This window comes from Panicum virgatum, chromosome 9K, assembly GCF_016808335.1.
Source record: "Panicum virgatum strain AP13 chromosome 9K, P.virgatum_v5, whole genome shotgun sequence".
Classification (NCBI taxonomy): Eukaryota; Viridiplantae; Streptophyta; class Magnoliopsida; order Poales; family Poaceae; genus Panicum; species Panicum virgatum.
Genome location: NC_053144.1, coordinates 51,997,054 through 52,019,588, shown reverse-complemented (window position 1 = coordinate 52,019,588; position 22,535 = coordinate 51,997,054). Strand labels below are relative to the sequence as shown.

The 22,535-nt window shown below is 45.8% G+C and overlaps 3 protein-coding genes across 9 annotated transcripts; 1 reads left to right on the top strand and 2 right to left on the bottom strand.

Annotated features, from left to right (window-relative positions):
• Window positions 1-2,444: 2,444 nt before the first annotated feature.
• LOC120652142 (probable inactive heme oxygenase 2, chloroplastic) lies at window positions 2,445-6,845 on the bottom strand. Its single transcript, XM_039929875.1, has 4 exons — window positions 6,268-6,845; window positions 4,074-4,297; window positions 3,307-3,414; window positions 2,445-3,232 (listed from the first exon to the last, which is right to left on the bottom strand). Exons 1-4 carry the CDS (start codon window positions 6,776-6,778, stop codon window positions 3,140-3,142), a joined length of 936 nt encoding a protein of 311 aa, XP_039785809.1. The 5' UTR covers window positions 6,779-6,845; the 3' UTR covers window positions 2,445-3,139.
• A 1,637-nt stretch (window positions 6,846-8,482) lies between these two features.
• LOC120652140 (probable protein phosphatase 2C 12) lies at window positions 8,483-12,835 on the top strand. Of its 3 annotated transcripts, none has more exons than XR_005666467.1 (10): window positions 9,038-9,318; window positions 10,147-10,318; window positions 10,487-10,640; window positions 10,720-10,783; window positions 10,937-11,044; window positions 11,208-11,333; window positions 11,417-11,649; window positions 11,793-11,995; window positions 12,087-12,416; window positions 12,518-12,835. XR_005666467.1 is itself a non-coding variant. In XM_039929874.1 (9 exons), the coding sequence occupies exons 1-9, from the start codon at window positions 9,082-9,084 to the stop codon at window positions 12,119-12,121; spliced, it is 1,332 nt and encodes a 443-aa protein (XP_039785808.1). In that variant the 5' UTR covers window positions 8,483-9,081; the 3' UTR covers window positions 12,122-12,835. The 3 variants fall into 3 exon arrangements, 1 of the variants encoding a protein (XP_039785808.1); XR_005666466.1 differs by having other exon boundaries at window positions 12,506-12,835; XM_039929874.1 differs by having other exon boundaries at window positions 8,483-9,318; window positions 12,087-12,835.
• Window positions 12,836-13,167: 332 nt separating this feature from the next.
• Window positions 13,168-17,599, bottom strand: LOC120652138 (protein WEAK CHLOROPLAST MOVEMENT UNDER BLUE LIGHT 1-like). 5 transcript variants are annotated; one of them, XM_039929871.1, is made up of 5 exons: window positions 17,311-17,513; window positions 16,893-16,983; window positions 15,373-16,033; window positions 13,545-15,226; window positions 13,175-13,505 (listed from the first exon to the last, which is right to left on the bottom strand). In XM_039929871.1, exons 3-5 carry the CDS (start codon window positions 15,892-15,894, stop codon window positions 13,325-13,327), a joined length of 2,385 nt encoding a protein of 794 aa, XP_039785805.1. In that variant the 5' UTR covers window positions 15,895-16,033; window positions 16,893-16,983; window positions 17,311-17,513; the 3' UTR covers window positions 13,175-13,324. The 5 variants fall into 5 exon arrangements, with proteins under 5 accessions (XP_039785803.1, XP_039785807.1, XP_039785804.1 ...); XM_039929872.1 differs by having other exon boundaries at window positions 13,584-15,226; window positions 17,311-17,512; XM_039929869.1 differs by having other exon boundaries at window positions 13,168-15,226; window positions 17,311-17,599.
• Between the last annotated feature and the right edge of the window lie 4,936 nt (window positions 17,600-22,535).

Below are 22,535 nucleotides of genomic sequence, written 5' to 3'. Positions count from 1 at the left end.
TGGGACGTGTCGTGCCGAGCCGATGAACCGACGGCCCGTGTCGTCCTGCTTGCGGCGGGCAGAGCTAAGAGGGTGGCGGCCCACAGGAGTCGAAGCTGTTGGAGCGGGGAGGCCACACGGGAAGATGGATCGGCAACCGATGAAGCAGAGAGTTCGCGCGGAAAGCTGAAGCGGCGGCCTACGAGTGGAGAGGAGGCCACGAGAGGTTGGAGCGGCGGGCAGCAAGTGGAGAGGTAGCCATGGGAGGCTAGAGCAACGGCCTGCGAAGTCATGCGGGAGGCCAGCGGCGCCAAAAAGACGATGAGCAGAAGTGAAGCGGCACAAGCATGAGAGAGGAAGCGGTCGGGATGGCGGTCGAGTAGCTAGGAGAAGTTAGGGTTAGGATTTTTCCTATTAAATAGGCCGATCCGGCAACCTAGTTAAACGGGGCATACTCGGGGTGATACTTTGGGCCGGTCCGAACACTATTGCCATTGTGCAGGGCGGATCCAGCGTGGAGGCAGGGGGGCTGGAGCCCCCTACCCCCATGCATCACATGGAGCCCCTGCCCCCTCCCCCCAACATTTTTTGGCCATTGATGAGGTAGAGGAAGAAGAAGAGGAGTAAGAAGAAGAAGAAAACGAGAGGAAGAAGAAGGAGAAATAAGCCCCCAATGCTCAATTTTTGGATCCGCCATTACCATTGTACCAGTCTATGCCTGGACCGTGCTTTTTACGGCCGTGCTTCGCTTTCCATTCCTCTCGCGTCTCAGCGTTAGGCAGCTCTTGTCCCCTAGGCAAAGCAGCGATGGCTCGTTCGCGACCCCCAACCGGCAACGACCTCAGGTCCCCAGCCCCGATCATCCCGATTCCGCTTCCTCCTTCACGCGTGACCGCGTCCTTTCCGCTTCCGGTCGGTGACGGCTGCTGATAACGAGACGCGAGTGGCCTGCAGCATACAACGGCTAAAAATGTTGAATACCCAAACTCTAAATTCTAATACCTGGCTGCTGCCACTGTGCCACGCTCACGTGTGCCCACGTGGCCGTGGTGTGGTCCGTGTGGGACGACGGATCAAGAAGAACATACGCACCGACGCTGGGTACCGAGTGCAGAGTGCTGACTGCGTGCTGGGTAGTGACATGACACCGGTGCGAGCTGAAGTTGACCTTCCTGCCTACTAGCTCCGACCTGTAGTGCTGCCTGCCGCACCTCACCAAACCCCAACGTTCAACGTTGCGGAAGGGTCACGATCAGATCAGATCTTAGCCGCCAGCCAATCAACCGGCGGCGGCATGGAACACACAAACCTACACAGATCAATCCATTCCATCCACGCGTGACTCTCGGGGGGGGGGGGGGGGGGGGGGGGGGTTGCAGTGCGTGTTAACGTAGTACGTCCTTCTTCCATTGGGCGGGAGTGGATCCGGAGATTGCTGTACTCTACTTACCCTGCGTCCGTGCCAACGCGTTGCGCACCTGGTGAATAAAAAGGGCAGAAAAGGATCGGATATGCGTTGCTCTCCGCAGGCTGCCACTCGCCACATCATTTGGCGTGGTGCCACGGCTCCTCTTCTCCACGGCTTTGCGTACTTGTCAAGGAGAATGAGTGGCACTCCAACGAAAGCTGCTTCTTTCGTTTCTTATTACGTCCCCAATTCCCCATCACTAGTGCAAAGGTGCCATCATACCTTCCTTTTTCCCGTTGCAAAAGTATCATGAGACCGACCTAAAAAGATACTAGCAATATGGAGGTGATACAAACTCGATCTACAATATATTCTCACGAAAGAAAGATGCATGCTTCACCAAACTTCAGGGTTTTCCACTCGGACCTTGTTTAGTCCCCTAGGTAAAGTTTTTGAAAAGATTTTTTTTCACATTTCAAGTATTAAATATAGATTAACCACAAAACTAATTACAAAACTCTTCTGTAAACTACGAGACGGATTTATTAAAACTAATTAATTCATCATTAGCACATGTTACTGTAGCAATTTACTGTCTAATCATGGACTAATTAGGCTCATACAATTTACAGACAACATGTGAAAACTGATTTTTTTTTTGTTTATATTTAATATGCGTGTCCAAATGTAAATTTTTTTACGGGAAACTAAACAAGGCCAGCTATATACTAAAACGTATATAGTGGGGCGACACACCCCCGCCCCACTACACTTTCATACTCTGGGCCATGAAAGGGAGTTGTTCTGTCATGCTTGCTGCCGTCCTTGCAGATGATGATTGACGACGCACTCGGCTGCCGCCGGTATTGGGAGCAGCAGCCTGTACCAGCCCGTGATCCACATGGTCCCTGGGACCCGATCGGGCAAGGAGCAGGCTGCAGGCTCTGCTCAAGCCTGCCGCGCCTCGCCAGGAGCATGGACCGTGCCGTGGGGGCAGCACCGTGCATCCAGTTTCAATGCCATGGAAAACATTTGAATTGGCAGGACAGAATCAAAGAAGAAAAAAAGGGAAATCGTTTTGAACTTTGGCATATCACAGTGCACATATCTCAACGATAAATCTTTCAGTCCACATTTTGACAGCTGACACACAAGGATGTCGCTTACAGCTATACATTCCACCCTGATGAATCCGTGTTAGCAGTTTAAGAAGCCACGGTAATCCAGGCGCAACATCCGGGGAGCTGAGATGCATGACAGTCCATTTGCTCATGAGTCATGACCTCATGTTAATCTTCAGGCATGCATCATCTCTGCGTGGATGGCATGATCCAACATACTGCCTGCCCAGGCCCCCAGGCAACCCTGACAACGCACAACGGAAAATCCTTTTCAACTTTGCACTACCTTTGGTGCTGGCGTGCTGCAGGAAGGGCGTCTCACTGGTCAAACGAGCAACTCTACCATATATGCACGCCAAAAAAAGAAACCGGGGTGGCCTGCCATTTGGATTTTGGACGTCCATCATGTAGTGCTCACTGACCAGCTTCCATCTCTAGCACCAAAGGACCCTTCAGACTTCTGACATGTTATTTAGCTGGTAAGGATGTTGCCTTGCATGCCTTCTCAGAAGTGCGCTATATAAGCCTCCACTGATACTAAGATCTCTAGCTTTTCCAGACTTCTAGAATACATCTGCTAATGCATGCAGTGAGATTAGATTAACTAGGCTTGTCTACCAGCCATAATGGCTCATGAGATGATTAACCGGACCATCTTTCCCAGGTACTGGAAGCATTTAGCAGCTTCTTTTAAGCACAAGTTTCTATCCTTCCGAGTCCAGTGCTGCACAGCAGAAGCACATAGGCTGCTCAGACAAAATTTCAAAGATAGCAGGAAAATTGTTATGTAGCACGTACCTTGCTAAGTTCATTAAGCTTATCCCTAGCATCTTTCAGCAGAAGCTCAGCATCAGTGTCCCATTTGTAAAACTCCAACACCCTTCCGTCCAGAATTTTCTTGCTGATCTATTACAAATCAATGTATTTTTCTGTTCAGAGACTTTCTAATCCCGAGACAGTGTATACTTGGAGAGCATGAAGAGTTGTACAAGCAAATGGTAATTGGTAATGGGTGGAATTCAATGGAGAATTCCGGACACCAGAAACCCCGTACTCTTAAATTGCATATCAGGTACATACAACGTACCAAAATCATTTACTTCTTGACTATGTCCCTTACCAGCAACCCAGCATGTGGCCCACCCAAAGTTGGGCCTGCCTCATGTAGATGCAGGTGCCCCAAGGTTCACACGGCCCAGTTAGGTCTTTTGCACTATCCTAGACTCCCAGGTCTCATCTGTAGTCTCTAGGTAAAAACCTCAACCCTAGTATTTTAATGTCTCAACTCTCAAGTCTCAACAAATGATCCGATCAAAAAAAAAAAGTCTCAACAAATGATGGCGACCACTTACTAGCGTGCCAAATGCCACAGGGGTCATATATGAAAAATACCTAAATAATCTCATATAGCTGAAAATTAGTGGAACTTAATCATCTCATATCTGGATAAGAAATGTAAAACTGCAACCTTTACATTTTAGTATATTGGCAATGTCATGGATAAATCACATTAAAATTGAAAAGCAATGGTGGTGGAGAATTTATCAGGCCAAGCAGTGCGTTACCTTTTTGCCTACTGCCACACCTCCAGTTATATGTGCAAAATAGATATTGTAATAATGTGAGAGGAATCCAGGGGCGTTGCTCTCAGCCAGTTCAGTCAGATAAGTTGCATAAGTTGTTCCTAAAGTACTCGGCTCTGGAATTGCAATCCCTTGTTCGTTGAACCACTCCAAATCTTTTGAAATGCGGGCTGAACGCTCCAAACCACTTTTCCTGAAGTAAACATCTGACCAAACATTAAATTAAATATATGTGAGTAATTAACTGTCATTTCTGTTTAGTTAGAGGCTTGATTGGCACAGTTCCAACTCTAAGATCCCTGCAGGATTTGGAATTTGCAAGGTAAAACAAATTTGCTCAACCAAATGGGAACAAATTTGCTCAACCAAATACCATTGGTGTGTCCACAGCTCTAGCACCAAGAATTTCTTGAGCTAGGGATGACTAGCTCCAAAAATTCTTGGAGCTGCAGCTGTGTCAAACCGGAACAATTTGACATTTTTCCCTCAGGATCTAGAGCCACTTTGCTATGTAAGCAATGAGCTTTCAAATTATGCATCTTTGAAGCACTTAATTGCATGTGTTTGACAGACAACACAGCATATTTGTTGGTTCATTTCAAACAATATTTACTATTTTTTTGGGATCCAGTGGAGATGCACAAGATTACCTACATGCTAATGCCCTCGACATGATCTTTACCTTGATGGTCTATCATCTCAATTTCAGAGCAGCATATGAAATTCATATCTTTCGGAGGACACTACAAAACTTAAATAGAAAGAGCAAACTGCATGGAAGTCACTACACAGCCAGAGGGCAGAAGTCCAAAGCATGTCTCATCTCAAAGCTCAGACCTCAGAATGAATCTTAAACCATTTACCAGTGCACATACAAACATAGAAATGTATACATTTCCAGAAGCTGTATCAGCATCATGTCTTACTTAACCATCCTAACTTATTAATAATACTGTCCTATCACAAGTTTGGATTGGAATACCAAATAGGGCTAGAAACTGAACACTGGGATAAGTCAGCATGTTACATAGTTTGCAGCACATCTCTATTTTGGCAGTAAAAAGGTATTCCTATCATCAAATATCTGCCTGCCAGCCCAAATATATACCTATATACAATTATACATTCCTCTTGCGAAAACAGAAATGGTATGGTAAAAATCTAATACAATTAGGAATGTGAATGGAACAGGTAGTTCCCAACCATCTGTTCAAACGAAGGGGCTCAGATAGAATCAGAGCAAAGGGAAAAAAATGAATATTCAACATTTTTCTCAGATTCAAGAATAGAAGTCAGGTAGCCCCACCCCCCAAAATTATAAGATTGGACAAAGGGAAAGGCACAAGACTGAAAATATACTGGAAATACTTCCCATAGTATCTGAATACTATCCAGTCCATATGCCGACAACCTAGCACCTCGCCCAGCACCCATGGGCAATGGTGTGGCTCAAACTTGTATAAAGGTGTGGACAATTACATTTTGGAATGGTAATATGTTCCTCTAAAATAGAAAGGTAGCATGTTATAATATTAAATCATTCAGCTGACAGTTTATAGAACTTCCGAGTCTTGTTTAAAAAAATATGGCGCTATTGCAAACTACTCGCCCTATATTGCTTGTTCAAATTATAATGCAGTTGAACTCCAGACATGTGGGATGTTTGAATGATCATCACATAGCGATATTATGACTGTTGTTTTCACTTAATATTCGAGTAAGTGTTTATGGTTGAGATGATCCACGTTAGTGATGAAGACTGTCATTTGAATGATCCTCATCGTGTATTTTAGCTCTGAATTTGTGATCAAGACTATCAGCACTCGAATTTGTATCACAAACTATTATGTACGATTCCAGTACCGAGGAAAAAAATGTGAGATAAGATACGGGATGAGAGTTAGTCATTTGTATCTGCTCTGAATTCATCCTAAACAGAACATATATTTGACGAGCAGTATTTCGCGGAGTTGATAATGCCACAATCTTATCATCGCATAAATGTGAATGTAAACATTCAAGTGCAAGCAACATATACCCCAAATCAGCGTCAAAACTACAAATCTACTCCGTGACAGAAATTCTAATCGAGGATATCACGCAGTCCCTCCCCAGAACACGGATTGTCAAAAATTGAACTAGCAGCAAATAACGCGGAAGAAAATTTGCGACTCACAGGCGACATCGGTGGACTCGGCGACGACCCGCTCGATGGTGTCGAAGACAAGCTTGCTGTCCACCAGGTACCGCACGAACCCCTCCATGCTCGGCATCCACTCCCCTTCCTGGAGCTCGCCCTCCTCCTCCTTCTCGTGCTCCTCCTTCACGCCGCCATCGTCATCGTCGTCGTCGTCCTCCGACGCATCCGAGGCCTCCGTCTCCGCCCGCGGCTCGTCCTTGATGGTGGTGCGCTTGGGGTTGCGGAGCCGCATCGCGACGAACCGCATCTCCTCGGCGACGCCCACCGCCTCGCCGGGGTACTGCCTCGGGTACCGCCGCGGCTTCGGCTTGGCCTCCTGCGGCGGCGCAGGCGCCTCCGCGGCTGCCGGGGCCGAAGGGGAGGGAGCGCAGCGGGCGACAGTCAGGGCTAGGGCTCCGGTCCTGGGAGTGCGGAGGGATATGAGGGGACCCACTCGTAGGGATGGAGGCGGCGCGACCGCCGAGGCGGCGGCGGCGAGGAGCGGCATGGGTTTAAGGGGCGGCCCGGCGGGTTATCCGTTGCGCAACCTCCGGTGACGGCGAGTGTGGCCGCAAGTATTGGTTCGTTTCGTACTTCTGCCTAATTCTGTTTCCGTACCTGTATTTTCTGAACTCGATTTCATTTCCGTCAAAAAATATTGAAACAGAAGTAGAAATGATGTTTTTCCGTCCGTTTTCATCGCTAACTATAGCCAATCATCAATTAATTATCATCATTAGATTCGTCGCGAAAAATTATACCCATCTCTAAAAAAGTTTTGCAAATAAATTTCATTTAGCACTCCATGCATGCGAGATTTTTTTCTCAACTTGTGTACACTAGGAACCGTAGTGTGAACCAAATAAGACCAGTTACCTTTACGCCTTCGCCTGGCGCTTACGTATTTTTGTTCCAGAGGTTTTTTTTTTTCCAGAGGTGCCGCTACGGTCCATCGGAACAAGTCAGGGAAGAGATACTCAAATTTAGAATACAAGCGGGCAGCCCATTTGCTCATGGATTTTGACTGATCATGCCACCTCTGTTATGAAGTTGGCACGGCTCTATAAAACTAGATCAAATTCCAACTACAGAAATGGTTATCGATGAACTAGGATAGAAGCTTCCATGGTGTCTTTAAATGTAGAAAATCTTGATCTATGAAATTTATGCACACTTAGATATAGGCCATATACAGTGTGCCACTAACTTTGCTAAAAATATTAGAGAAATTGGTATTTTTACCCCTACTTGCAGTGCAATTATGATTATACCTTTATTTTCTTTAATTTTGTAATTTTACCTTTGCTATTCATAAGTCAGCACGATTTCGCCCCTGTCCATTCTCCGGAGCTCAGAATCGATTCTCGTCGTATGGTTTAGGATCCGCATTTGCATGTTTCCTTTAAGAAGCAGTAATCAACATTAGTTAACTGTGCATTTATGCTACTAATTCTATTGATTCCACACTATTGTTCCCGTTCAAAGTTGACGAAGCTCCAGCAGGACTTGCCCTGCTATAGTTATTGTTTCAATTGCAACACGACACACGTTGAACTCCAACCGCCGACAACAAACCTCGACAGCTTCGCAGACTATCGCCTCTCTAGCTTTAGCTATTTCGATTGTATCTCTGCCTTAGCTTGTGCTTCTACGCCTCTGTGCGTTGCCTTCTTCCACTTCAATCCGGCGCTCACTACTTAGCTTTCAAACAAACCTGCATAAAAAGAGGGGACGCCGGGAAGGGTGCAACGAGCAAGCTCAAGTCAATAGAACAAAATAGTTCATAAAAAAACACACTGTTCGTCTCAAATGAATTCGTCCGATAGAAACTTCAGAAGATTGCTTTACCGACCCGCTAGTCCCACAAATTCCTTTGGTGCCAAAGATCTAGTTGAGCTGAGATTACACAAACCATACTTTTTCCCATCATTTCAGTTGAAAACACTAGCATAATTAGAAAATTCCTTGTATATTTCAGTGACTTGTTCCCACGCAAAACCAGAAATAATAACACAATTATAATTTGACGAGATGCGCAATGATCCCGACATCTATCTCTACACCAATTTATATGTTTTCCCTAACAAGATGCACCTATCTGTATTATTCTGAAAAATTTTAAAGCAAACAGAGATTAGGTAGCGGATAATCCCTGTCCCGCGTATAATCAAAGAGATGGCTTGACAGCTCGGCGCCCTTCCTTCCTGGCGCGCACGTTGAGGCGCTTCTGCCCTCCCATAACGGCTTTTAACTAATTCCTCCTCTCCCCGATCCAGCTAGCCTGCCTGACCTCCCTCCCTCCCCTCCCCTCTCGAATCCGCCCGCCTCGAAGCTCCCGATCCCCCCACCTCGTCCTCCAGCTCCAGCTCGATCGCGTTCGCGGCCCCCCACTCCGCCGTCCAGGATAAGTAGCCGGCGGTTTCGTTGCCACAGGTTTTGCGGTTGCGGGGGCGAGCAGAATCCATCCGGTCCGGTTTGGCCAATGCTCCTGCGGTTTCTTGGAGACGCCGCTGAGATTGGGATCCATGCCGCGTTAGGCGAGCGGCAGTAGGGGGGCATCGAGATTCGCCATCCTTGTCCGGGGGATTTCTCGGTTTCTCGGGCGGGGAAAAAAAGAAAGAATTCTTTCGTCGGATTGGCCGAAGCTCTTGGTTGATCCGTTACAAAGGCCCCCGCTGTATGCTCTAGAGCCCTTTTCCACGCGTTTTCTTGCCTCGCCCCAGATCCGTCTCCCCGCCCGCTTCTTGGGGGGGGGGGGGGGGGGGGGGGGATTGGCGGATCAGGGGAGGGGCTTTGGCGGCGCGACTCCTGATGGAGGTGCACGCCGACGTAGATGGGTCCGGCGTGCCCCTGGCCGTGCTCCTCAAGCGGGAGCTGTTCAACCAGAAGGTGGAGAAGCCGGACATCCTCTTCGGGGAGGCCCACAAGAGCAAGAAAGGGGAGGACTTCACGCTCCTCATGGCCAAGTGCCACCGCAGCCCGGGCGAGGGCGCCGGCGCCGGCGGTGGCCAGAATGCCGGCGACGACGACACCATCTCCGTGTTTGCGGTAATGGTTCACTGGTTCTGTTCTTGTTTTTTCCTGTGTTAACAATTGCATTAATTTCGCATTTCTGTGCCATGTGCAGTTTGTCGAATAATTGCTGCAGTGATTGGTCATGTGGATTTGGTCCAAAAGTCCTGTAGGAATCTCGGTTGTCATAGCACTTAACTAGGGCTAGCACTGATGCGTCTGAAGCATGGATTTTGTGGTGGCCTCATCATTCACAGCTAGAACGTGTTTATTGTGAAAGCGTCATTTCATGATCTTGTCTAATTTTCTTTTCTTTTGATCCATGCATTTTCTTCGTTAAGCTTTGGTGGTGTTTTGCATCATGAAGCATGAAGCTTAGTGCCTACTAAGGTGTCTTGGTTTGATATTTGTCTCTTGGATAGAGTAGCAAGTAGCATGATTGAAAGGCCTGATATTGCGGTGAGTTGGCACCAAGGCACATGGGGACATATGTCAGCTAATATTTAACTGCCCGTAGTTGTCTTGATTCTATCATTTCGGTGGCCAGAAGACCACCGGTTTGGGAATATTCAAACCAGATCTTATTGTTTTGTGATCTTTCAGGCTTCTAGCAGTTGGCCATATGAGTTGGTCCTAGAAATTTTTATCTATCAATCGAAGATGCTCTTTTGACACAAAACAAGCAGTGTATAGCAAAAGTCAAGCCAATAATGGAATACTCCTGTGATAATTCAGTTTTAAACTATGAATGGAGACTACTTTATCTCCAATTTTAAATTTTCCATTAAAACTTTTTTTTTCCTTATAGCAACTAAAGTAGTTGCTAATCTCACTCGAACTATTCATTCTTGTTTCTTGCCTCAGATTTTTGATGGACACAATGGATCTGCGGCTGCCATATACACCCGGGAGAATCTAACAAACAATGTGCTGGCTGCTATTCCTCCAAATCTCACAAGAGAGGAGTGGACAGCTGCATTGCCAAGGGCACTGGTTGCTGGTTTTGTAAAAACAGATAAAGACTTCCAGACAAAAGGTATTAGAAATGGGATTTCGGCTATGCCTGTCTTTATCCATTAAAAGCAAAGTATTTCTCAGTGGCAGTATAGTGTTTACAAAAGCGTAGTAAATTGCTGTTTTCTGTGTATAGCATGGTTTTGGCTGCTTCTATACCAGTATAAACTGACTTTTACAATGTTTTCAGCTGCACGTTCAGGGACCACTGTGACTTTTGTTATAATAGACGGATGGGTTGTCACTGTAGCATCAGTTGGTGATTCACGCTGTATTCTAGAGTCTGCTGAAGGCACGGTATATTTTTTATCAGCAGATCACCGGCTGGATGCTAATGAAGAGGAGTATGTTGATACATCCAACCTTAGTTCTATGACTACAATATCCTCAGACTTATGGTTGACCTAAGCTCCATAACTGCAGGGTGGAGCGTGTAACAGCAAGTGGTGGTGAAGTTGGGAGAATAAACATTGCTGGGGGTGCTGGGGTACGTTGCTTTCATTTCTGTATATTTGTCAGCTACCAAGTTGATCATTCCAACCCCCCAGTCTGACAAACATATTGTATTCATGTGAGCGAACAGATGCTAATTTGAAGGACATTTTGAATTGACTTTTCTCTCTCTGCAATCATTATTCAGATCGGCCCACTCAGATGCTGGCCGGGCGGATTGTGCCTATCAAGGTCAATTGGTGATACCGACGTTGGGGAATTTATAGTCCCTGTCCCACATGTGAAGCAAGTAAAGGTGCATAATCCATACAAACTTTTATATGAGTGCAGTGGTGGAAATTATTATTTCATTTTATTAGATAGTAGCTGACACCAATCATAAAGCGCAATGGTATCTCATCTTAAGGTAGCTAGTCTATATAGAAAGATCCAAGGTTCAATGCCTAACATTATTGCAGTTGTCCAATGCTGGAGGGCGGCTTGTCATTGCTAGTGATGGTGTCTGGGATGCACTGCGCTTTCAAGAAGCTCTGAACTACACCAGGGGTCTGCCAGCTGAAGCTGCTGCTAATCGAATTGTTAAGGTATTGATATCTGTTTTCATCCTAGGTGTATCTTGTGCCGATAAGACATACTTTATGATTTATCTGCATGTCTTGTTGTTTAGGAAGCTGTGACTTCAAAGGGACTACGAGATGATACTACTTGCATAGTAGTTGACATACTACCTCCAGAAAAGTTAAGCCCTCCATTAAAGAGGCACGGAAAAGGAGGCATTAAAGCTTTGTTCCGTCAGAGGCCCTCTGATGAAATGTCTGAAGATCAGATGGATAGAGGGTGTTTAGAACCTGATGTTGTGGAGGAAATATATGAGGAGGGCTCTGCAATGCTTGCTCAAAGGTCAGCTTTTTTTTTTGTATGCATATGCATTGGCATCACAATTTTGGGCAATAGATGATGCATTAATCATCATCAAAATATCTGAACAGGGACTATATAAATGCATGTGAAATTTGGCCTAAACTCTTTTATCTGGTCCACAGGTTGAATATGAATTATCCAGCAGGAAATATGTTCAAGCTGCATGATTGTGCTGTCTGCCAGTTGGAGATGAAACCTGGTGAGGGCATCTCTGTTCATGGTACCATGCCAAAGCATTCAAGAGTCGACCCCTGGGGAGGTCCCTTTCTCTGTTCCTCTTGTCAAGTGAAAAAGGAAGCCATGGAAGGGAAACTACATTCGAGAAGTACGGATATCTTTACTCAGAACCTATAACTTTTTTTTTACACTGGACAATAAACGCACTGAATCCTAATTTACTCTCCTTTTTCCCCCAGATTCGCAATCTGCTGTCAAGTCTGTGCCTAAGTAATCCCTTCCTGACGGTTTATATACATTGGTTCATACACACTAACTACCACTAACAACAGCTCTAGCAAATAAAGTAGACTCATCAGTTTCATCTTATTCGTCAATCAAGACAGACTCAAGAACTTTCACTACTATAATCCTATGAAAATGGCGTTCTGTACAGATGATAAGAGATTATGGTGTCATTTATATAAAGCACCAAATTGTTCTGTAGAAGGTTCAAGCCTGAGCTTATCAATCGATATTTGGAGAGACCACAACTGACCTCTAGGTTCCAATGAACCGGTGGCCTTAAGGTGTGCTGCTTTCTGCCATTGATATCAAGTCTGCGCGACTTGTCCATTTGTGAATACCAGTCATCGAACCCCATTTAGTCCAAATGTAGTTTTTTTCACAGGTCACGCTGATTGATGAGTGTCCATAGGAGACAGCTTTTTCAGACTCAGACACGTGAGGCTTTCTCAGTTATTCATCATCTCACAATGTGGATTTTCTTTTCCTTTTCAATTCTTTTCCATGTGTATAGTCATGAGGCCCATCGCGTTGACTAGCATTTTTTTTTTGTATTTGCACCATAGTTCTGCAGCTGTACCATTGTACTCGCAGTTTACTAACAAATACTTGTATCTCTTTCTCTGGAAGTTTTGCTTCCCATTGTACTTGAAATGTTGTTTCTGAATTTGAATAGAGTATAATTTAAGGTTTCTGATTGTAATTTGGCACTTGTATCTTGACCTGGCAAAGAGAAACGAGGAAATTTTCCTAGATTCATTGTCTATAAGGTGAATGTGCCAGCCATCTCAGCAGATATAAGTCAATTACTGTCAAAAAAATTCATAATCTGCTGAATCCTGACTCTGTTCTGCCAAATGCTATCAAAAGCCAGGTCTGGGACGGCGTAGAATGGCCCAACTTGTTCATAAATATTTACTGAAGACAGCTGACCTGTCTGTTATTCTTGTGTTATCACTAATTAAGATTTCAATATATTTATTGTTGTCAGTCACAAAAAAAGTCCTTGTGTTCATAAGCAGAAAAATAATATGATTTGGTCGGGAAGGGCATAAAACAAAGCAAGATTTGAGTAACATCCTCTCCAAAACATCATACAAAGACATACAATATTTAAATGCCAAACAATTTACAGGGTATGGACAATAAACTTAACTTTACACCATGTACATTTTACAAAGGTTCGGAAACATTATGTTTGTGTCTGTGTCTTTCTAGATAAAAGTGTGGACATCTGAGGGAAGAACGACTTCTTTTTCCGTATCTTCTCATCCGAAACAAATTGATCCACACTACCAGTTGACTTGTGCAACTTTGGATCTGCAAGAATTTCATCTTCCACCTGGTAAGAGCCCTTGTGCTCGACGAACGTCCTCGGTGAAGTGCTCACAGGACTATGTGCATGTTTTGTCCTCGGTGGAGTGCTCACAGGACTATGTGCATGTTTTGTCCTCGGTGGAGTGCTCACAGGACTATCTGCATGTTTTGTAGCTTCATAGGCTTTCCGACGTTGCACATGTTCAGCTCTCCATCTTCTCAGCTCCTGCTCAGCGCCAAGTTTCCCTTCATTTGCCTTCTCAGCCCTGTCCAACGCAATTTGAAGATCACTCTTCTTTTCATGAATCACCTTCAATGCTTCACCTAGCTTCTCTAGGCTCCTTGATTCAGACTCTTTTGCCAACTCTATTTGTGTCAAAGCTGCTGCTACCCTCTCATTTGCAACCTCTTCAGCTTCATGAACCCTCTTGCTCAGAGCATGATATTCATTTATAGGAAGTGTTACTCCTCTAGGAGAATCACCAAAATTCCCTGTCTCCTCACTCTCCTGCATTGCTTGAGCTGCCACTATCGCTAGCCTCTCAGATGCTTTCGACGCCTCTATTTCTTTCAAAACTGCACATAACCTGATATCTGCAGTTGTCGCAGCAGCCTTGGTTTGTTCAGCTTCTTCCTTGGCCTTTCTCAGTTCTTCTTGTGCCAAATGTGCTGCCATCTTGGCATCATCTGCCTCCTGGGCAGCTTGCTGCAACATCCTCGGAAGCTCCGCCATTTTTTTCCGAGTTTCTTCTTCTTTCTTGTGTACCATTTCTATCCGTTGTTTTGTTCTCTCGAGCTCAGCTTCTAGAGAAGAAACTGTGATGGATGCCATGCCCTCACTCTGCTGCAATGTAGCAAGTGAAGCTTTCTCCCTATCAAGCTCTGATCTGAGGGATTCTGCAATAACTCTTATTAAGTCGGCTTCGTTTTTTGCATTTTCTAACTTCTCTCCGTATTCATCAAGCTCCTTTCTTTTTGAAACCAGAGCTTGCTTGATTGACCTACTAATTTCTTTTGCTTCGTCCGAAGCTTGCTCCTGGACCATTCCAGCTTCTTCGTTCAATTTGTTACCCATGTAGGCAGCTAGCTCACTTTTGAGGCTAAGCATTTTGCGCTCATTTTCATCAATTTCGGCCTCCACAGTAGTTTTGGACATAATTTGTTTGTTGAGCTGTTCCAGCTCCTCTTGTGCCTGCTGCAGCTCTTTCTCCCAAGCTAGGCAATCATGCTCTTTCGCCAAAGCTGCTCCAAGTCTATGCTCTTCAGCTTCGTGGTGCGAAGCATGAGCTAACTCAAGAGACTCTTTGGATGCAATAAGTTCTAAAGTGAGTTCCTCTACTTGCTTCTCAGTATCCTTCGCAGCAGAAACGACTTCCTTAGCCCTTTTTATTGCTACATCCCTTTCAGTTGCTAAGACAGCATATTGTTCATGCGTTGATATCAACTCCTCTTTCAGCAATTTCAGTTCCTCAACAGCCTTTTCATGTCTTTCTTTGGCAACTGTCAACTGTGTTTGGGCTATTACACTAGCTTCATCATCAATCCCCTGCTCCACCTCTTGTGCCCTGAGCAGGGCCAGTTCAGAATCTTGCTTTGCTTGGTCCACTTCAAGCTGTGCCCTCTCCAGCTTATGCTTCAGCTCCTCGATAAGTCTGTTAGTTCTGTCTAGGTCCTCCATCACGTTTGATTTGGCCACCTCAGCAGTTTCCCAGTCTTCTTTGAATTGTGGAATCTCCTGTTGAACCTTTTCAAGTTCAAGTTGCATGACCCTGCGTCTCTGCATAAAAAAAATAAATTTACTTTGCGATGGAAGTTGTTCCTCATAAACAAAGAATTATATCTGTACATGGACGGAAATGAATAGAACAAGATAATCATTTGTCCGATTAGGATCCATATTCAGTGTGAAATAAGAGATGTTACCTCTAATGATTGAGCCCTGTAGGCTTTCCAATCAACAATTCCTCCAAATTTGGTGACAGCTTCTTTAACAGACTCAAACGGTGCAGTAGTGTCAACAAGACTTCTGTATGAGCCTTCAGATCCCTTTCCTGAGTTTACTATATTGTCTTGTGTGACGGCATTGTTCTCGTGATAATTCGTTTTGCCTTTTTTAGATTTAACTTCAGCTGTTGGCATTGTATTTACTCTGGTAAAACCATTGTCAGATATGTTTTTCACTTCAGTCTTATTTGTTAAAGGAGGATGATCTCCCTCCTTCTTTGATGAATCATGAGCTGGTCCTATGTGGGATAGCATTTCCAATGACGAGCTCATAGTGTGGTCTGCAGGGGACCCCAATTCTTCTTGGCGCTCTGCCAAATTGTGAGGTAACTTTTCTTGGATTTCCGGGGACATATCTGGACTGTTAACAGAAACTGGCCCTGGATTTTCAGCATCCTGTATTCTTGTTTCGCTGTGACCATTACTATCAAGAACTTCCATCGAAGCAGGAAAAGATGGCAGTAAAAAATATCTTTCTGTTATTGACGAAGATGAATATAAAGAAAGACTATTTGGCTAGTTTATTCAACAGAATTTTCCAACTTCATTCCCAAGCTTTAGTGTTCACAGAGTCTTTGTCCTAAACAAAACAGAAAAAAACTGGGGGGAATCAGCTTATTGATAGTGAGTTGATACTATAGGTAAATTAAGCAGAATATGTTCTTATCCTGCACCTCGTTGCCATGGGAGATAGCTCTATTATTATTATTGTTATTATTCAATGCAATAAGGAAATTTTAAATACTGCATTTAGTACTGATTAAGTAATTATGAATCATCCTGGTTTTCCTTGAACAAGCAGTAGAGCGCCGGATTTTATTTATTTTTTGTTATGAATCATCCCATTTCATGTGTAATTATCATGCAGATATCCATAAACATGAAGTAAGGATGATAACAGGCAACACAGGAGAAGTATGATCTGGTTCTATTTGCGTAATCATTTGCCACCAGTTGACATGAATTCACCAGCTCTGTAATTATTCAGCCTCTGTTCCACACTTGTACCTAACCTTTTTTTTCACGTGGCCAAATAATCTTTCCAACTGATAGCAAGCAACAATTTTTTTATAAAACTTTTGCTTTTTAAATTCTAAAGCAAAGTAAAAACATCATGATGAAACAAGATGATGATTGAGATTGGGCCTGCTAGCTCAAAGTTGTGCTCTGCCATCATCTCTAAACCGTGGAGTCACTGGACTCCATCAATTTCTAGGTTCTCTCCCTAAAAACTGTCAAAAATTCTGGGCATCAAACGCTTGAAATTACTATGTGCTTGTCTGCGGGCAGAACGCATGAAAGACTTAACTGCTGAACCATTCATCGAAGTTATATTATATTAGCATGACAGATGAACTCGGCAAGAACTGTTGTTGACCACAGCTAAGTGTAGCACTGGATGTTTTAGTAGAGAGGCAGTGATCTTGTGATTTGCTCACCTCGAAATTCCAGGACGTGTAGGAGGAGCAGAGGAGCTCAAGTTTCCTTCACCGAATAGCATGCATAAAGGATGCATTCAGCACACCATGCCTACCAAACCAACGTTTGCAAGATCAGACGACATTAGACAGGAAGAACCAACCCACTTCGCTGCTACACCAACTACAAACCAAGAGAGGTCAAACCCCCAACTAAATAATTAACCCCCCCCCCCCCCCCCCCCCCCCCCCCCGCGCAAGAACTGAAGAAGAGCAAAACCCTCCGAACCTGGCGCCTCGCCAGCACGATCGAGAAACATAAACGGTCGCAAGCCAAAGAAGAAAGAACCCCGTCAAACACGCCAAAGCCCAGCTACAAGAACTCCGCCAGGTCAAAATTAAGCTCAGAAATTGCAGCGGAAAGGGACGAGCTTTTTACCCGGTGGCTGGCCGGCGGGACGGGATGCCTTGGCGGGCGAAGCGACCGGAGGAGAGCCTTCCTTTTCTCCGCCGCGGCTGGGGTCTCTTCCGTCTCCGCTCCGCTCTCCTCGGGTCTCCTCGCCTCCCTGCGTCCGCCCCTCCTTTTTCCTCTGTGTGCCGTGCCGTGCTGTGCGCGCGTGTTCTTTGCGGGGAGGGGGGGGGGGGGAGTAGGAGCGGGTGCGTGTCAAAGCTTTGTCCTTTTGCGCTCGCGTCACCGCGCACTCGTCGTCGCCTCGCCGGGGGACCTCCGCCCACCTCAGCCAGCCTCAGCGCCGGCTCGGGATTAGCGATAAGCCGAAGGGGGTCGGGGGATTAGGCTACGTGGCGTCCTTGTTTCTGAAAAGACCCTCGTGCTTTTGTTGTTTTGGGAGGGGAATCCACTCTGTGTTTGAAACATAGGAGGATTGGGCAACCGAATAAACCCTTGGAGAATCCTTGTTTGCTGAAAAGACCCTCTGAGCGGGACCGGAGCATGCGAGAGTTTCTGAAACGGGCGGCGGCGATGGCTTTTGCGAAAGGAGAAGGCTGACGGGTTCGGGATTAGCAGGTGAGTGTGACGCCGCGCCGACGGAGTCGTCGGGCTCGTTTGGAGCCGCACCGCCTCTCCGTGTACTTCCAGCACGTCCACGTCGGTTCTCCGGCGCACAGCTCACGGCCCTTGTTCTCCGAATCAGCTTTATCTTCGTCTAGAAGCGCATAATCGTGGACAAATTCGTTTTGAACGTAATCTGGTAATTTCTTTTTGAACGTAATCTGGTAATTTCTTTGTCAGGATCCGGAGTATCTGGAGAAGAGGAATTTGGGGAATCAGCTAGAATGGGGATTAGGTCTTGGAAGAACAGAGAGCGAGGGAAGAGCGGGAGGGGAATTTCGGGTAAGATAATTCTGTTAGTTCTTCCTTTTGTTTTCCAGGTTCACATCACCCGTCTTTATATTTGCCGGTCACTGACTGACCGGCTAGCCAAATGTGCCACACTATGGGCTTTAGCAGAAATCGGCCACATTATGTGGGCTTACGCAGATACCGGGCTCATGGCCCATTAACAAGGTTCTCATCCAGCAGAGCAGTTGCTGACACTCCCCCCTCCTTAGGGTGCAGCCTGACCCAGGCCGGCGCCGATGAGAAGCGACGACGGAGGTCCTATTCGTCTTCCCATGTCGCCAATGTAGCGGGCATGCCGGTCCACTATATCTTGACGCGCGATGCCACAGCGCCAGCATGAGCCACCAGACGTCTCTCCAACAAAGCTACAGGTAGCACGGGTTCAGAAGGATAAGTAGGAATGGCACTCACATCAGTACTGACATGTGCCATTGGAGGAATGTGTTGCTTTAGCTGAGACACATGAATAACCGGATGTATCTTGCAGCGTGGAGGAAGATCCAGTTTATAAGCGATCGAGCCGACTCTCACCAGGATCTTGAATGGACCGAAGAACCTGTATGAGAGCTTCTGATTTCCTCGTGGAGCCACCGATGACTGGATATATGGCTGGAGCTTCAAATACACAGAGTCACCCACTGAGAACTCCCGTTCAGACCGGTTCTTGTTGGCATGATGTTTCATGCGCTGCTGAGCTCGCAGCAGCTGCTGCCGAATGAGCTGAGACAGTAACTCCCGTTCCTTCAGCCATGCCTCCAAATCCTCCGCGCGGCAAGCAGAGAGGTTAGATATCCCCAAATGGCGGGGAGACTATCCATATAATACCTCGAATGGGGTTTTACCCAAAGTCGAATGAAATGTTGTATTGTACCAGTACTCGGCCAGGGGCAGCCAATCCAGCCATTTGGTGGGGCAAGCATTGACTAAGCAGCGCAAAAATATTTCCAGACACTGATTTAGTCGCTCTGTCTGCCCGTCCGTTTGCGGGTGATAAGAGGAACTCATCAGGAGTTTAGTATCTGACAGACGAAAAAGCTCTTGCCATACTGTACTAGTGAACACTCTGTCTCGATCTGAGATAATTGCTGATGGCAACCCATGGAGCTTGTAAATCTGATTTAGATAAATTTGGACTAACTTGGAGGGCAGTGAAAGGGTGAGACAGTGGCACAAAATGGCCATACTTGGAAAATTTATCGATTACCACCATGACGACTGACTTATTCTTTGATTTGGGCAAGCCCTCGATGAAATCCAGACTAACAACTGACCAAGACTCAGTTGGTACAGGAAGTGGCTGCAACATCCCTGGTGGTCTAACGTGTTCCACCTTAGCCTGTTGGCAGACTTCACATGACTGAACATACTGTCTCACATACTCCTTAAGTTTAGGCCATGCAAAGAGATGTTTAATGCGTTGATATGTAGCATTGAACCCAGAGTGGCCTCCAACTCCACTGTCATGGAGTGCCTGCAAGATGTGATGTTGGGCTAACAGATTATTTTCCACCCACACACGGCCTTTGTATCTAATGACTCTATTTACCAACTGAAATCCCTTGTCATTATATGAAGAAATACTGAGCTCAGTGAGCAACTGCTTGGTGAAAGGATCCTCTTCATAACCAGCTGTTAATTTAGCAATCCATGTAGGGGAGCATAGGAATACAGCCATAACAGCACTGTTGGGCTTCCTGGACAGTGAGTCAGCAGCTGCATTATTGATACCTTTCTTGTATTGAATAGAATAGTCCAAGACCATCAATTTCGGCAGGGCCATTTGCTGAATCTTTGTATGTATTTTCTGCTCAATGAGATACAAAAGACTTTTGTGATCTGTTCGAATTATGAAAGGCTGAGCTTGTAGATATGATCTCCATTTATCAATTGCCATGAGTATAGCAAGGCACTCCTTCTCATATGTTGACAAGACTGCATTCTTAGGGCACAAAGCTTGACTGAGGAATACAATTGGATGACCATCCTGCATCAAAATAGCACCAATTCCTGTGTCACTAGCATCAGTTTTAATAGTAAAGGACTTCTGAAACTTAGGTAATGCCAACACAGGTGCTGACACCAAGGCATGCTTCAATGTATCAAATGCCTCTTGAGTGACTGAACTCCACATAAACGGTGTCCCTTTCTGTAGCAGTAAGGTGAGTGGTTGTAGCGAAAATGGCCTCTCATGCCATATTTCAATATAATGTTTTGGCGATTGATGACACACGCAACACTTGAACTAATGTGTTTGCTTAGATGATATACTCAGGCTTTTAGGTTCAAGTAATGACAAAGAGAAGAGAGGCGAAGCTAGGCCCGAAGGGCCGCCCTTACGGGGGTTCCGCTACCCGGTTAGCGGACGGGGGTCGAGGGGGAGCCGCCCCTCGCGGGTCTCAGGGCAGCGCCCTGAAACCTAAAAGAAATCAAGTCACCGGTTGAACCGACGCCAAGCAAATTACACACGTCGGTGCATTGACTTGAGCACGTCTGGGAGTTTTTAGTATCACCGGATGAACCGACGTAAGGCAAAATGTACTCATCGGTGCAATGACAGAGATGGCCTGCGGGCTAGGGTTTGGCACCGGATGAACCGACGATAGAAAGTTTGAATACGTCGGTGCAATGGCAGAAGCAGACCAAGGAAAATGCATACATCGGATGAACCGATGATGCACCGGTTAATGGCGTCGGTGCAGTTGTCCAGAGAGTTTGTTTTTCAAGGATCAGAGGACAGTTGCACTCACCGGTTAAACCGACGCTAACATTACATACACCGGTCGATTGCGTCGGTTGATTGCCCGTACACGTAACGGCTAGTTTTCAGTGGGCAGTTTAGTATCACCGGTTAAACCGACGATGGCGATTTGGGGAGCATCGGATTAACCGGCGTTAAGCGTTTTTCTGGTAGCTTTTCTCCAACGGCTATATTTGCTTGTGCTGCCTATATATACCCCCAAGGCCGGGTCATTTGCGAGTGCTGGAGTTCAAAGAAGTATACTAGAGCTAAAGATCATCTCCAACCACCATAGAGCTTCATTGTACATCATATAGGCTTAAGCACACTTGTTAGAGTGCTTAGTGCTTTATTAGGGATTAGTTCTTGCGAGAGCTCCCTTGAGAGAAGTCTTGCTGCGGCAAGCAAACACTTGTACTCGTCGTGTGACCCTCCGACTTGGTGTGGAGTGGCAACGACACTTTGTGCGGGGAAGGAGGCCCCTACTTGGTGTTAAAGCTCCAAGATAGTGAAGACGGTGCCGTGGTGACGCTTCGAGATAGACGGTGGCGGTGACCTCGTCTTTGTGACTTGGTGTCACTTAGCCTTTGCTTGTCGGGAGCCTTGGAGGCATGGCAAGACGGTGATCAAGCGAAGAGACTCGGTATCACACTTGTTCTTTGTGAGCAAGTGGCCGTGGACGTAGGGAGGGACTTTGGTGTCCTAACCGAACCACGTTAAATCGTGTGTCTTGGTGTCTTCACGGGAGTTTGCATATCCTCTCCCTTACCGCTTTACTTACCGCATTACGTTTCCGCATTTACTCTTTCTTGCTTACCTTTACTTTCCTAGTTAGTTTGATTAGGATTGGCTATAGGTGGCAAGTCTTTTGGGGTAAGTAGAGGGTAGCATAGATAAACCTTAGTCATAACTAGCATGTGTAGGACGTGTTAGGTTTATCTTAAGCAATTAGATTGAGCCCTAGAATAGAAAAGCGATTAGCGACCCTATTCACCCCCTCCCCCTCTAGGGTCGGACACCCCGGTGATCCTTACAGTGGTTTACTGATGAGACTGTAGTGCTGAATAAATCGTCTATAGTAACCAGTCAGCCCTAGAAAGCTCTGACCTCTTTCACATTTGTAGGAACCGGTGAAGCGTCCCCTCATAAGAGAAGACTTAAAAGTGCTACAATATCAGTCTCAGGAGGCTGATAACACTTTTATTACATCAGATAGTACATCACCGTACAACTCTTCGCGGAAGTGGGCAGTGAAGCGCCACTATCGCGAGGATAACAACCCACAGCCACACAACGATATTAATTACAAAAAGGGGGTCATCAGAGTCTTGCGCCAAGCGGAACTTCCTGCGGGTGACCCTAACCACAGGCAAGATTGGGTGCAGGACGGAAACCCTACTCAACGTCTTCAGGAACGAAGTCCGGATCTTCCTCTGTAAAAATTAAGAATGGGGTGAGTACAAACGTACTCAGCAAGTCCAACCACACCCACGGAGGGGTTATAAACAGAATATAATGCACATGGTAAATCAAGGATAAGGCTAGGGTTTAATTTGCGGAAAGC